The 12,857-nt window shown below is 36.8% G+C and overlaps 1 protein-coding gene across 1 annotated transcript in view; it reads left to right on the forward strand.

The window, feature by feature from the left end:
- The window catches only part of ABHD10 (abhydrolase domain containing 10), a 33,902-nt gene extending 26,911 nt beyond the window's left edge, over positions 1-6,991 (forward strand). The window contains exon 5 of the mRNA XM_006895356.1: positions 6,653-6,991. Within this exon, the coding sequence (XP_006895418.1) occupies positions 6,653-6,991 (339 nt within the window). The remainder of the gene's footprint in view (positions 1-6,652) is intronic.
- The last annotated feature ends 5,866 nt before the right edge of the window (positions 6,992-12,857 follow it).

Below are 12,857 nucleotides of genomic sequence, written 5' to 3' on the forward strand. Positions count from 1 at the left end.
AAGCAGCTTCTAGCAGCTGGCAGAAAACTAAAAGTTCAGCCCAGTTGTGGTTGTGATTTTTTTTTTTTCTTCTTACCATTTGTTTTCTTTTTTAAGAGCTCTGTCAGGCACCTAACTGACTGCTGAAAGATAACAGAATAGGAAAAAGCAGTACACAAAAAGGAGTTAATTAGATGATAATATTTCATTAATTACAATAATGAGTGATAATTATGTTTTTAAACAAACTGTCCATGGCTGAATGAAAAATCAATATGATTTTTAAATTTCACTCACATACAAGAAATGATTTTATAAAACACATTGTGAATGAAGGAAAGCGAAATACAACCTATACCAATTTTGTATGCAAATCAATGTAAAATAAAAAGAATAGAGAAAAAAAATCTATTAGCACAGAGTAACTTCCAACTCAGTGACCTTGTACTGGGTTTTCGAGGATGTATATGTTTATGGGAGAAGACTGCCATCATTCTGTCATAGGTAGCTGATGGATTCAAACTGCTGGTCTTTTGACTGTCAGTGCAACATGTAATGCATTACCATAAACTCTAAGGATTGTACCTCCACCCAAACAACAAATGCGTTGTAAAGAGTAATTAGAACCAGCTGCTTCATGACTCCAGGAGATTTTACATTATCTTGAAAAAAGGGAATAAAAAAGGTTAGATAAAAATTTAACAAAGTTGGGGAGCTCTATTGGCCTAGTGGTAAGGAGCTGCAACTACAATCTCAGAGGCACACAGTTCGAAGCCACCAGATGCTCTGCCGGGGAAGGAGGGACAATCTCCTCCTGTACCAGTCAGATATGATTTGATGGTCCACTCACACAAAAATAATAAAAATTTAAAAAAAAAAATTTAACAAAGTAAAAAAAATAATAGATTGAACAAGACTAGATGTTGGTTCTTTGAAAGGATTAATAAAGTCCTTGAAAATCCACTGGCAAAAGCTATTAGCAAATCTAACAAAGGAAAAAAAGAGGTAGATGCAAATGACATGAATAAGAAATGAAACATCTGAGGAAACAACTAAAGACAAAGGGTAATATAGTATAGTATAATAAAGTATAGGAGCAGTGGTAGCATGAGGATGGCGAAGTCTGACTTTTACCTGCTTCATAAAGGAGAACTATCCTCATTAATAAAGTCCACAGCACCATATAAATAGCTACATAGTATGACATACCATCCCTATGTTGCGTCTGTTTCTTATATAGTAGGACATTGAGTAACCATACTCCAGCAAATCTGAAAAACTATACAACATCAATAAATTTTTAATAACTATTCAAAATTCATTCTTCTAAGACTATAACAAATCAATTATAAGAAGTGTAGTCAACAGTATCCCAAATGTTTGATCTGCAGTATAATTCCATGATTTCTAGCATCAACAGTCCCTCCTTTTCTCAGTTTCCTTGCAACTCTACAACCCTTGAGTTTGGTGGTTTGAGGGAAGGTCTCCTAGAGACTCAGATCTATCATAGAATGAGTCATGAGACTGTAGGTATGCAGGCCAGTTTTACAAGAGACTAGTGAGGGTTGTAGACTATTCATTGCACTGTAGCTGGAAAATTGGCTTTCCAAAAAGAGAGCTAGCACTGAGGTCCGATGAGTTTATATAAGTCTCTAGTTAAGAGGAGTTGTATGTCACCCTAATTCACTCTCTTTAACATAATAAATACTTCATGATAAATCTTTGGCTCTACAGAGTAATATACTATCTACTTAAACCAACACAGACAAAGACTGAGGTTGAAAATTTGAATAAGCTCGTTGCAAAAGAAGAAATGAGAAAACTCAAGAACAAAAAAGTCCTGGCCCAGATAGCTTCACCAGTGAATTATACCAAACATTCAAAGAGCTGACATCAACTTTTCCTTTTTAAAAACAAGCAAACAATAAAATACCCCAACTTTGAAAAACTTTTTTTTTAAAGATGGCTGATCAAAAGTAAAACTGTACTCTGCAGCCCAACTAGTCTCTAAAGACCACTTTCTTGTTACTCAGAGAAAGTACAACAACAAATAAAAGCAACCAAAAAATACTGGGTTCTTCCACTACTCAGGGACTGTTGTTGATACTTAATGAAGAAAAATAGTCGATCATGACTTTGCAAGCTGTTTTTATTAACATATGTTGTTGTGTGCAGTTGAGTCAGAACTGACCCATAGCTGAATCTCCATCAGGTTTTCAGTGGAAGTTAATTGCATGGGAGGAAACTTCCATCCTTCTCCCTTGGACCAGCTGGTGAGCAGTTGGTGGATTCGAACTACATTCTTTTGTCATTACAGCTCAGCTTCTTGCCACTACGTCACCAGAGCTTCCTATATATATTGTTGTGAGGTGCTATTGAGTTGGGTATGACACATAGTGACCCTATGAAAAACAGATCTGAATTGTGTCCTATCCTTTCCCATCCATAATCTATACATAATATGCATATATTTCTTATTTATTGTATGTGAGTGAAAGTTTAAAAAATTATACTGATTTTTAATTCCTCAACAACTTTAATTTTTTTTTCTTTTTCATGATACTGTTTATTAATCCAATTGTGAGGCTTTTTGTTTTCTTTATGTTGGCATTTAATCTATTTGAAGGCTATAGTTTTGGACTTTCCCAAAGGCTAAGAAATAGAAACTAAAAGGGAGGAACATGCTCAGTATTTCTCAAGCTGGAGGAACTGAAGAATTTGTTGAGCACTGAGTTGCAATACTAAAAGATTTTATAGGGAAAATACTGAATAATGTAGGAGTATTAAAAGAAGGTGGAAGGAGGGGAGCTCTGGTGGCCTAGTGGCAAGGAGCTGCAACTACAATCCCAGAAGCAAATGGTTCGAATCCACCAGATGCTGTACCGGGGAAGGAGGAACAATCTCCTCCTGTACCAGTCAGATATGATTTGATGGTACACGCACACAAAAATAATAAAATAAATATAAAAACAAAAGCAAAAACTTATTCCTCTAAAAAAAAAAAAGGTGGAAGATTACATAACATTGTGTCAAAAAGAATTGGTTTGTGCTAGTCTGTTTTAGGAGGTATGATATGATAAAGAACCAGTGATACTGAAGGAAAAATTCTAAGCTGTACTGAAGCCTTTGGCAAAAAAATAAGGCACCAGGAATTGAAAAAATACCATACTACCTAAATTCTTCTTCTTGTAGAACTTAATATATACATTTTATATGGATAATATGCATTTTATTATTTCTAAACTTTTCAGTTTTGAGTGTTTAGAACATAAAGTATTTTGTGAATTTGTGTTCCTGATATTGACAGTGCTCATTTAAATTAACAACTAATTTAAATTATACATTGTTGATTTAGTGTTATATTCCTACCAGGGATGAGGAACTTAAACTGGTATCAATTCCATATCTCAGCTGTTAGCATAGCTCCCACTAAAACTAAAAGACAGTAAAATTGAGTTATAATCAATGAAAAATTTTCAATTCTGGAGCAATCCTTAGTAGTTTAATGATAACAGAATATCATTTTTGCTTCATATATTTGGTTCCCAAATGTTTAATGAAGAGAATTCCGGGATACTATAGGTTTTAACTGATTTTTATTAGAATTTTGTTAAATCACCTGGAGATAGCTGATATACTGAATCAATAATTCTTATGGGGATTTTGAAATTGTTAACCTTAAATTGCCTAAATTATGTTTGTGTTATATATGTTGTTGTTGTGTACCGTCGAGTTGCCTGCGACTCATAGTGACCCTATGTACAACAGCCCTAAACTTTGCTCTGTCCTGTGCCAATCACACTGTCTCTGACACACCCACCCCCACTACTCCAGTCACTGAATCAATCCACCTCATAGAGGGTCTTCCTCTCCTGCGCTGTCCCTCCACCCTCCCAAGCAAGATGTCCCTTTTCAAGGACTGGTCCCTCCTTGCAACATGTCCAAGAAGCTTCAGAATCCTTGCCTCCAAGGAGCATCCCAGTTTAAACCTCTCCAGGCTGAACCTATTCATTTTTTTAGCAGTTCGTGGAATATTCAAAACTCTTCCCCAGCACCACAGCTCAAAGACATCAATTCTCCTTCTATCCTCCCTAGTCATTATCCAGCTCTCTGATGCATAGCAAGTGATTGCAAAGATCATGGCATGTATCAAGCTCACCTTAGTCTCCAGAGTGACACCATTGTTCTTCAATACTCTGGAGAGGTCCCTAACAGCAGACTTTCCCATTGCAATATGTCTTTTAATTTCCTGGCTGCTGGTGCCAAGAGTCTTGACTGTGGAGCCAAGCAAACTAAAGCTGTGAATAATCTCAATCTCTTAACCTTCCATCCTGATGCTGCCATTTGGACCAGTGGTGAGAATCTTTGTCTTCTTGATATTGAGCCTCAATCCACATTGAAGACTGCAATCCCTGACCTTCTGCAGCAAGCCCTTCAGGTCCTCTTCAGTTTCAGGAAGCAAGGTTTTGTCATCTGCCTAACACAAATTGTTGATGGATCTACCACCAATCCTGATGCCACACTTCTCCTCATAGAGCCCAAACTGCCCGATAATCTGTTCTGCATATATGTTTTAAAGGTATGGAGGTAGGACACATCCCTGGGGTACACCCTTCCCAATTTTGAACCATGCAGTGTTTCCTTGCTCTGTTCTGACGACTGCCTCCTGGTCCAAGTATAGGTTTCACATTAGCATGATCAAGTATTCTGGGGTTCCCATTTTTCTCAGAGTCAGCCACAGTTTGTTGTGGTCCACACAGTCAAAACACCTTTGCATAATCAATGAAACACAGGCATTCCTCTGTACTCCCTGCTTTCAGCCAAGATCCATCTAACATTAGCTACAATATCGCTTCTAAACCCAGCCTGGACTTTTGGCAGTTCTCTGTTGATGTGCTGTTCCAGTCATTTTTTTATAATCTTCAGCAAAATCTTACTTGCATGTGATATCAATGATACACTCTGTTGGGTCACCTTTCTTTAGAATAGGAACAAATACAGATCTCTTCCAGTCTGTTGGCCAAGTGGTTGTCTTATATACTTGATTTTTTATATTCTCATTTTCTTTTTTCAACTATAGGTAGCATCTTCCCATATTGTTGTTGTTGTTATTGATTGCTGTCAAGTTGAGCACGACTCACAGTGACCTCATGAACAAAAGGGTCTGAAGTCCTTCCATAACCATCGCCATTTACCAGAGTTCACAGAGTTTCCAAAGGCATGTTGTTTAGGAAGTGGATGCTGCTTCTGCTTCCAAACTTGTCTTAAACTGGGAGCTCCACCAAGCACTGTATATCCGCCTCTTTTTCTAATGAGAAATACCCTTACTAGATTATGCTTTAAAGAACTTTAATACTATGAATATGTTGGTTTATTAGTTCATGTTCTGTAACCTTTCCAAAGAATTGATACAAACTTTCATGCTCAAAGATAGTTCAGGGAACTATCCAGTAGTATGGGGAAAGTTGGGTTCAGGATCTTAGATTTAGAATAGTGAACTATTATGCAGCCTTTAAAAACACTTCATAGATTTAAAAAAAAAAAGCACATAGATATGTGAATAAAGCCTGTAAAATTGTATAGGATTGCATTTTAGGGGTGTGGCATGTATTTTTTCTTAAAACCTGCTGGAGAGTCAGCTTTGTATTGGTTCCAACTCGATGGGTACACAACAGCCACATAGTGTTGTTGTAGATGATTTATTTTTTTAAATGTATTTTTATTCCCAATATTTTCTCTAATGGATTTATGTTACTTTTTTACTTAGAAAGATTTTGTAACTTAAAACAAATTTTACTCTAAAATGTAGGAATTCATTAAGAAACAAAAGATAACCAACCAGTCTTCAGGTAGTAAATTTATTGATTATGCCAGTATTCAACTTTCAGAAATTAATTGGAAGATTTCTTTATTATCCAAACCAAACCAAATTTTTTTAACCTTCATATAGCTTTGAAACATAAACATTCTAGCTCGTTTTACATGTAGTCTTAAATTGCACAAGCATTTATATGATTATGTTGTTCTTTTCTCTTTAAGCCCAAGGTTTAATTCTTTTCCCATCTCTACACCCTTTATTCTAGTTCTTTATCTTATAGTGGTCTTTATTTTTATAGATTTTGCAAATCTAAACACTTTTTAGTCCATACTTTCATTTTACATAAATATGAAGGAATCCTGGTCTAATTCTAAGGATTTATTGTACTTTATCCCTCTTCCTTTTGCCACTCAGTTGGAATGGAACAACGTCTGATTTTATTTATTCTGTAATGAAGTTAGAAAGATCAGCATTTAAGGCCTCTTTAAACATTCAGTATGACAGCTTTTCTAACCCTTTCATTCCTCTTTTGTAAAAAAAAAAATAATAATACTAATATAATAATATATATAATATTAGATCTTATAAGGTAGTATTTCTCACAGACCTATCACATAGTAAATATTCAATTATTGATACCTGTTATTACTGCATTTATCTTTTTTCTTTTTTATATAATCTTTTTCCTTTGCGACTCCTGACAGCATTTTGTTCTTTTATGTATGGAGTCTTCATATGTCAGAAACTAACTCTATCAGCTAAAAACTTTCCTTTTCAAAAACTGTCATGGATAATTGTATATGTATTGTATGCATTAATATGACATCATTTCTTTTCCAATTTTTTTTTCAATAGGCAAGAAAAGAAATAGAGGTGAAAGGTGAGTGGATAATATCCTCAAGATGTAGCGAACAAGTTTCTCACATTCCGTACAGCTTTATTAAGGAAGCAGAACACCACTGCTTGTTGCATAGCCCAATTCCTGTGAACTGTCCTATACGATTGCTCCACGGCATGAAGGACGACATTGTACCTTGGCAAACCTCCATGCATATTGCTGACAGAGTAATCAGCACAGACGTAGATATTATCCTCCGAAAAGATAGTGACCACCGAATGAAGGAAAAGGCAGACATTCAACTGATTGTGTGCACTATTGATGACGTAATTGATAAACTTACAACTACAGCTTGAATTACATCATGATGTATCTATTTTATTGTATAGTGGGCTAGAATCATATTTTTAAATGGTATGTAAACTAATATATTCAGAACACTAGAAGTGATAATAGCAAATTAAAGGCACTATAGCTGTAATGTTTCCTTTTTACCTCTATTTTGTGAATATCAGATGAGTATTTATTTAATGATGGTTTGTACATATTGTAAAGAATGAATCGGCTGTTATTTGGAAATTTTATTCTTCCTAAAATGCTTGATTCGTTTTTTGTTGTTGTTGTTAAAGAATTTCTAGTTTTAAAATCAAGCTCTTTTCTTCCTTATCCTTGTGCTAATCATGCCAGTTCTTAATTATGTTCTCTTCTACTTAAAAGTGTTTTATTAAACTAAGCTTAAATTATTTTTTTGTTTATTTGTTTGGCACCATTATATATGGGAGTTTGTAAAATTATTGTGTCTGATGTTAAAATGCATTTCACAAAATGTAGCAAAAGTGTTTATTGAAGTAAATTTTAAATGATTAGAGAAATGTCTGGTGCATATAATAAAGCTTAGAAAAATAAATGTTACTTTGTAAATTCTCTGTTGTTTTTAAATGTCTCCAAGTCATGGCAATTCACTTTTAACACATTCACTTCTAGCCTTCTGTACAACAGAACAAAACAGGCTCCCCAGCCCTGCACCATCCTCCTACAGTCTCTGCTGTGCTTAGACCTATTAACGTGACCACTGTGTCAAAACATCTCGTTGAATGTATTTCTCTTTTTTGTTGACTGTTTCCATTGCCCAAAATGATGTCATTCTCCAGGAACTGGGCCCTCCAGACAAGATGACCAAACTATGTGAGACTCAATCTCACATTCTGACTACACTTCTTTCAGAACAGATGTGTTTATTCTTTTGGCAGTACATGGGATATTCAATACTCCTCACCAGTGCCACAATTCAAAGACAGTAGTTCTCTGATCTTACTCATCATTCAGTCTTTAGTACTTCATAGAGGTCTTTAACAGCAGATAGATCCAGTGCAGTACACTGTTTCATTTCTTGGCTCCAGCTTTCATGAGTATTGATTGTGGATCCAAGTAAAATGAAATCTTTGATAACTTTAATCTCTTTTCCCTTTCTTAAATTTGTCATTGACCCAGTTGTGAGAATTTTGTTTTATGTTGAGCTGTAATTCATACTGAAGGCTGTATTCTGAGCTTCATCAGTAAGTGCTACTAGTCATCTTCACTTCTGGTGAACAAGGCTGTATCATGAGTCTTCCTCCAGTCCTTATGCCACATTTTCCATATAGTTCACCTCAGATTATTTGTTCAGGATGCAGACTGAGTATGGTAAAAGTATACAACTCTGACATATACCTTCCTGATTTTAAAACACGAATAAAATTCAAGAGATATATTTACGGAGTCCCTGAGTAACAATCAGTTAAAGCACTCAGCGTCTAACCCAAAGGTGGGTGATTCAGGTCCATGCAGATGCCTGTCCAAAGAGAGACCTGGCAATCTACTGGAAAATCAACCACCAAATATCCCATGGTGTACAGTTCTAATATATATGAGCTGTCCTATGTTGCAACTGCTTCAACAGCAGGTGGTGTCTTGTTTATATAAGTTAAAAAACTTGACATATAGTTAAGAGAGCTGGTGTTGTAATCTCTAGGGAATTGAACTACTAACTCAGAGGCTTCTAAACTCAGCAATTAAAATCAGCCAGCAACTCCTCAAGAGAGATTGGTAATCTCCTGTGTGATTTGCAGCCTCAGAAACCCAATGAGTTAGATATGTGTCAGTTTCAATTTGAAGACAATAAGAATGATAGATTTAAATGATACCATTTTATCTTAACTATAGAAAATGTTTATACTCTGATTGGCACATAAAGAGTAAACTGCTCTTTACATATTATTACCCACCTGAAGAAATGCTGTACATAGTTGCTACATATGTAAGTCAGAGGGAGTTCTGAAGTGTGAAATTCCAGTAAGAAAATATCAAATACAAAAGTAATAAAGTGTTTGCAGTATTCAGGCTTAATACAATGTGTGTTTTTTAACCCTCTAATTTTGCCTGTATTTTGTTTTAACTTTAGTGGAAGTGAGTGAGTCTGACTTCTGGATTCATAAAGGGAAATGGTCCCCGTTAATATGCATAGTTTCAAACAAATAGCTACATGGTCAGACATGCCACCCCTCCTGCTCCTGCCCTTATGTCTATGAGTCATTGGGTCCAATGTTTATTGCAAATTTACTCAGCCTTAATTCATAGTTTTGGAGTTTATTAGCAAAATAGGGGTTGAGGGGTACAAAGGATATCACATAGTAAAAGTCTAGGTTTAGTGAACAGCAGCCCCAACCCAAATTGAGATTAAGACACAATTCCTCAGTTTGTTAAGACAGTTTCTCACTTAACAGGTAAAAGTCTAGTTTCAGGTTAGCAGCCCAAATAAACCTTTGATTTCCTCAGTTATCCAGCAAGCTTTGTCTCACAGCAGTCACAAGCAAAACCTTTAACTTTGGCTTTTTTTTCAGGGTTTTGTTAGGTTTGACCTTGCCACAGTCTCCCGTATTGTGGAAAGTATTCTTTCTTATATTAGTCCCTCAGTTAATGATTTGCAAGACTGTGTTTGCAGTTGAGATAGTTGAGTTGAATCCCTGCCCCCAGCAAGGGCTATCTCAATGGATAGCCATTTTTCAAAATTCTAACACTGCAAGTATGCTTCAGTTATGTTGTTATGTGCCATCAAGTCACTTGCGACTCATAGCGACCCTATGTACAACAGCCCTAAACTCTGCTCTGTCCTATGCCAATCACACTGTCTCTGATACACCCATCCTGATTATCCCAGTCATGGAATCAGTCCATCTCATAGAGGGTCTTCCCCTCCTGCGCTGTCCCTCCACCCTCCCAAGCATGATGTCCCTCTGCAAGGACCGGTTCCTCCTTACAACATATCCAAAGTATGTTAGATGGAGCCTCAGAATCCTTGCCTCCAAGGAGCAGCCTGGTTTAACCCCCTCCAGGATGAATCTGTTTGTTTTCCTAGCAGTTCGTGGTACCCTCAATACTCTTCTCCAGCACCACAGCTCAAAGGCATCAATTCTCCTTCTATCCTCCTTAGTCACTGTCCAACTCTCTGATGCATAAGAAGTGTTAGCAAAGACCATGGCCTGTATCAAACACACCTTAGTGTCCAGAGAGACACCATTGCTCTTCAGTACTTTGGAGAGGGAAAGCAGACTTTCCCATGGCAATACGTCTTTTAATTTCCTGGCTACTGGTGCCGAGAGTGTTGACTGTGGAGCCAAGTAAACTAAAGCTGTGAACAATCTCAGTCTCTTCACCATCCCTCCTGATGCTGCCAGTTGGCCCAGTGGTGAGAATCTTTGTCTTCTTGACATTGAACCTCAATCCATATTGGAAGCTGCAGTCCTTGACCCTCTGCAGCAAGCGCTTCGGGTCCTCCTCAGTTTCAGCAAGCAGGGTTGTGTCATCTGCATAACGCAGATTGTTGATGAATCTTCCACCAACCCTGACCCCACACTTCTCCTCATAGAGCCCAGCCTCTTGGATAATCTGTTCTGCATGCAGGTTGGAAAGATATGGAGACAGGACACATCCCTGGCGTATGTCCTTCCCAATTTTGAACCATGTAGTGTCTCCTTGCTCTGTTCTGATGACTGCCTCTTGGTCCAAGTATAGGTTTTTCATTAGCACGATCAAGTGTTCTGGGATTCCCATTCTTCTCAGAGTCAGCCAGTTTGTTATGATCCACAGTAAAACGCCTTTGCATAAGCAATGAAACACAGATACACATTCCACTGGTATTCCCTTCAGTTTTATATGTCAAAATAAAACATGACTCATGCTAAAGATTTATTTAATGAAATCAGGATGGTAAACATAGTTTAAAGGAGAATTTGAGACAACCAGTATAGGCATTGAAGAAAAATGTTAGAATCAAATTTCTAGATTAGATACTGTGCAGAAAAGTTCACCAGGCAGACCTGACTGCTTATCCTTATAATTAAGAATGTGTGCAAGGTGGCACTTGGCTGACATCTATTGTTGCTAGATGCAATCAAATAAACTTAAGACTTTTAATGACCCCAGGAAAAACAATGAAATGCTGCCCTTCCCTGCTGTCTACAATCTCTACCGTACTCAAGTGCACTGTTACTATGTCAATCCATCTCATTGAAGATCTTCCTCTCTTGCTAGCTAGCCCTGTGCTTTTCCAAGCATGGTGATTTTTCCAAACACTGGTATCTCCTAATAACATGACAAAATTTTGCAAGACATATTATCACCATCTTTTTTTATAAGAAGCACCTTGGTTGCACTTTCTCTAAAATATGTTTGCTCTTTTTGAAGTCAATGGGATATTCAGTACTAGTTATTAAGACTACAAACCAAAGGTCTCAATTCTTCTCTTTTTTACTTTATTGTCCAACTTTAAATGCATACAAAACAATGGGAAATACCATGGCTTAGATCAAGAGCTCCTTAGTCATAAAACTAACATTTTTGCTCTTTAGCCTTTAAAGCTGGTCCCTGACAGCAGATTTATCCAGTGTAACATATCTTTTGATTTCTTGACCATTGCAACAGGGCCTGTCGCTTATAGATCTAAGTAAATGTAAATCATTGACAACTTAATAATTTTCTCCATGTCATGATGTTGCCTTTTGGTATAGTTGTGAAGATTTTTTTTCTTGATGTTGAGATGCCATCCATATTGAAGGCTGTAGTCTTTGACTTTCTTTAATAAATTCTTCAAGTCTTCTTCACTTTGGTATGCTATGTGCATAACATAACCTATAGTTGATAAGTCCTCCTTCAATCCTAATACCACATTCTTCTTCGTATAGTCCAGCTTCTTGAATGATTTGCTCAGCATACAGACGGAATAGGTACGGAGAAAGTCTATAGTAGTGATGCATACCTTTCCTGATTTTTAAACCACTGTCCCCATGTTCTGGGTCAATGACTGCTTCTTGGTCTAAGTTTCACTTAAGCACAACTCAGCCCAGAATATGTGCTGAATCCTGGCACAGGGTCAAAAGTAGTGATGGTTTTGAAGTTCCTTGGCATCATAGGAAGCTGGTTAATGTGTTATAATAAAATCCCAATTTTTGGGGTCATCTGTTGTTTATATGGAACAAAAACCATTGCTGACCAAAAAATACATGAATGTGTACAAAGCAGTGCTTGGTACTCGAGTGAGAGAAAAATAGCTGTTTAAGAAATCGAATGGTCTGTTTTGCTCAGACACTGCTAGGAACAAAAATTCAAAAGATGAAGAGGGAAAGATTGCTGGTTTTGAACATTTTTAGAAGTAAACAATTATTGTAATGATAAATTTGCAACATATTTGTAGCAACTGCAGTCAATGGCAGAAACTCTGAAGTTTGGACTTAGCAAGCACTAGCTCTTGACTTCCTTAATCTTCTTGGGTTTGTTTCCTCATCTAAAAATAAACCTAATGTAAACCTACACAACAGAGTAAGGATTTAGTAGACTGAGAAACACAGTTCCTTTAGAGCTATGTCTAAGGTATAGGAAACAATATCTTTTAAAATAAACTTCTCTTGGGGAGCTTTGGTGGCCTAGTGGCAAGAAGCTGCACTGCAACCCCAGAGATATGTGGTTTGAATCCACCAGAAGCTCTGCCGGAGAAGGAGGGGCCATCCCCTCCTGTACTAATCAGATTCAATTTGACGGTACACACACAGAGAAAATAATAAAATATAAAAAAAACTAAAAAAAAACACTTCTGTTAATCAGAACTGGCTTTGACAAGCACTGTGGCATTTGGACAAGAACAAACTGGGAGAAGGGTAGAGAGAATAGTGCAACAATGAATGAGTGGAA

Source organism: Elephantulus edwardii, unplaced genomic scaffold (genome assembly GCF_000299155.1).
Source record: "Elephantulus edwardii isolate Elephantulus edwardi_28Jun2011 unplaced genomic scaffold, EleEdw1.0 scaffold00165, whole genome shotgun sequence".
Taxonomy (NCBI): Eukaryota; Metazoa; Chordata; class Mammalia; order Macroscelidea; family Macroscelididae; genus Elephantulus; species Elephantulus edwardii.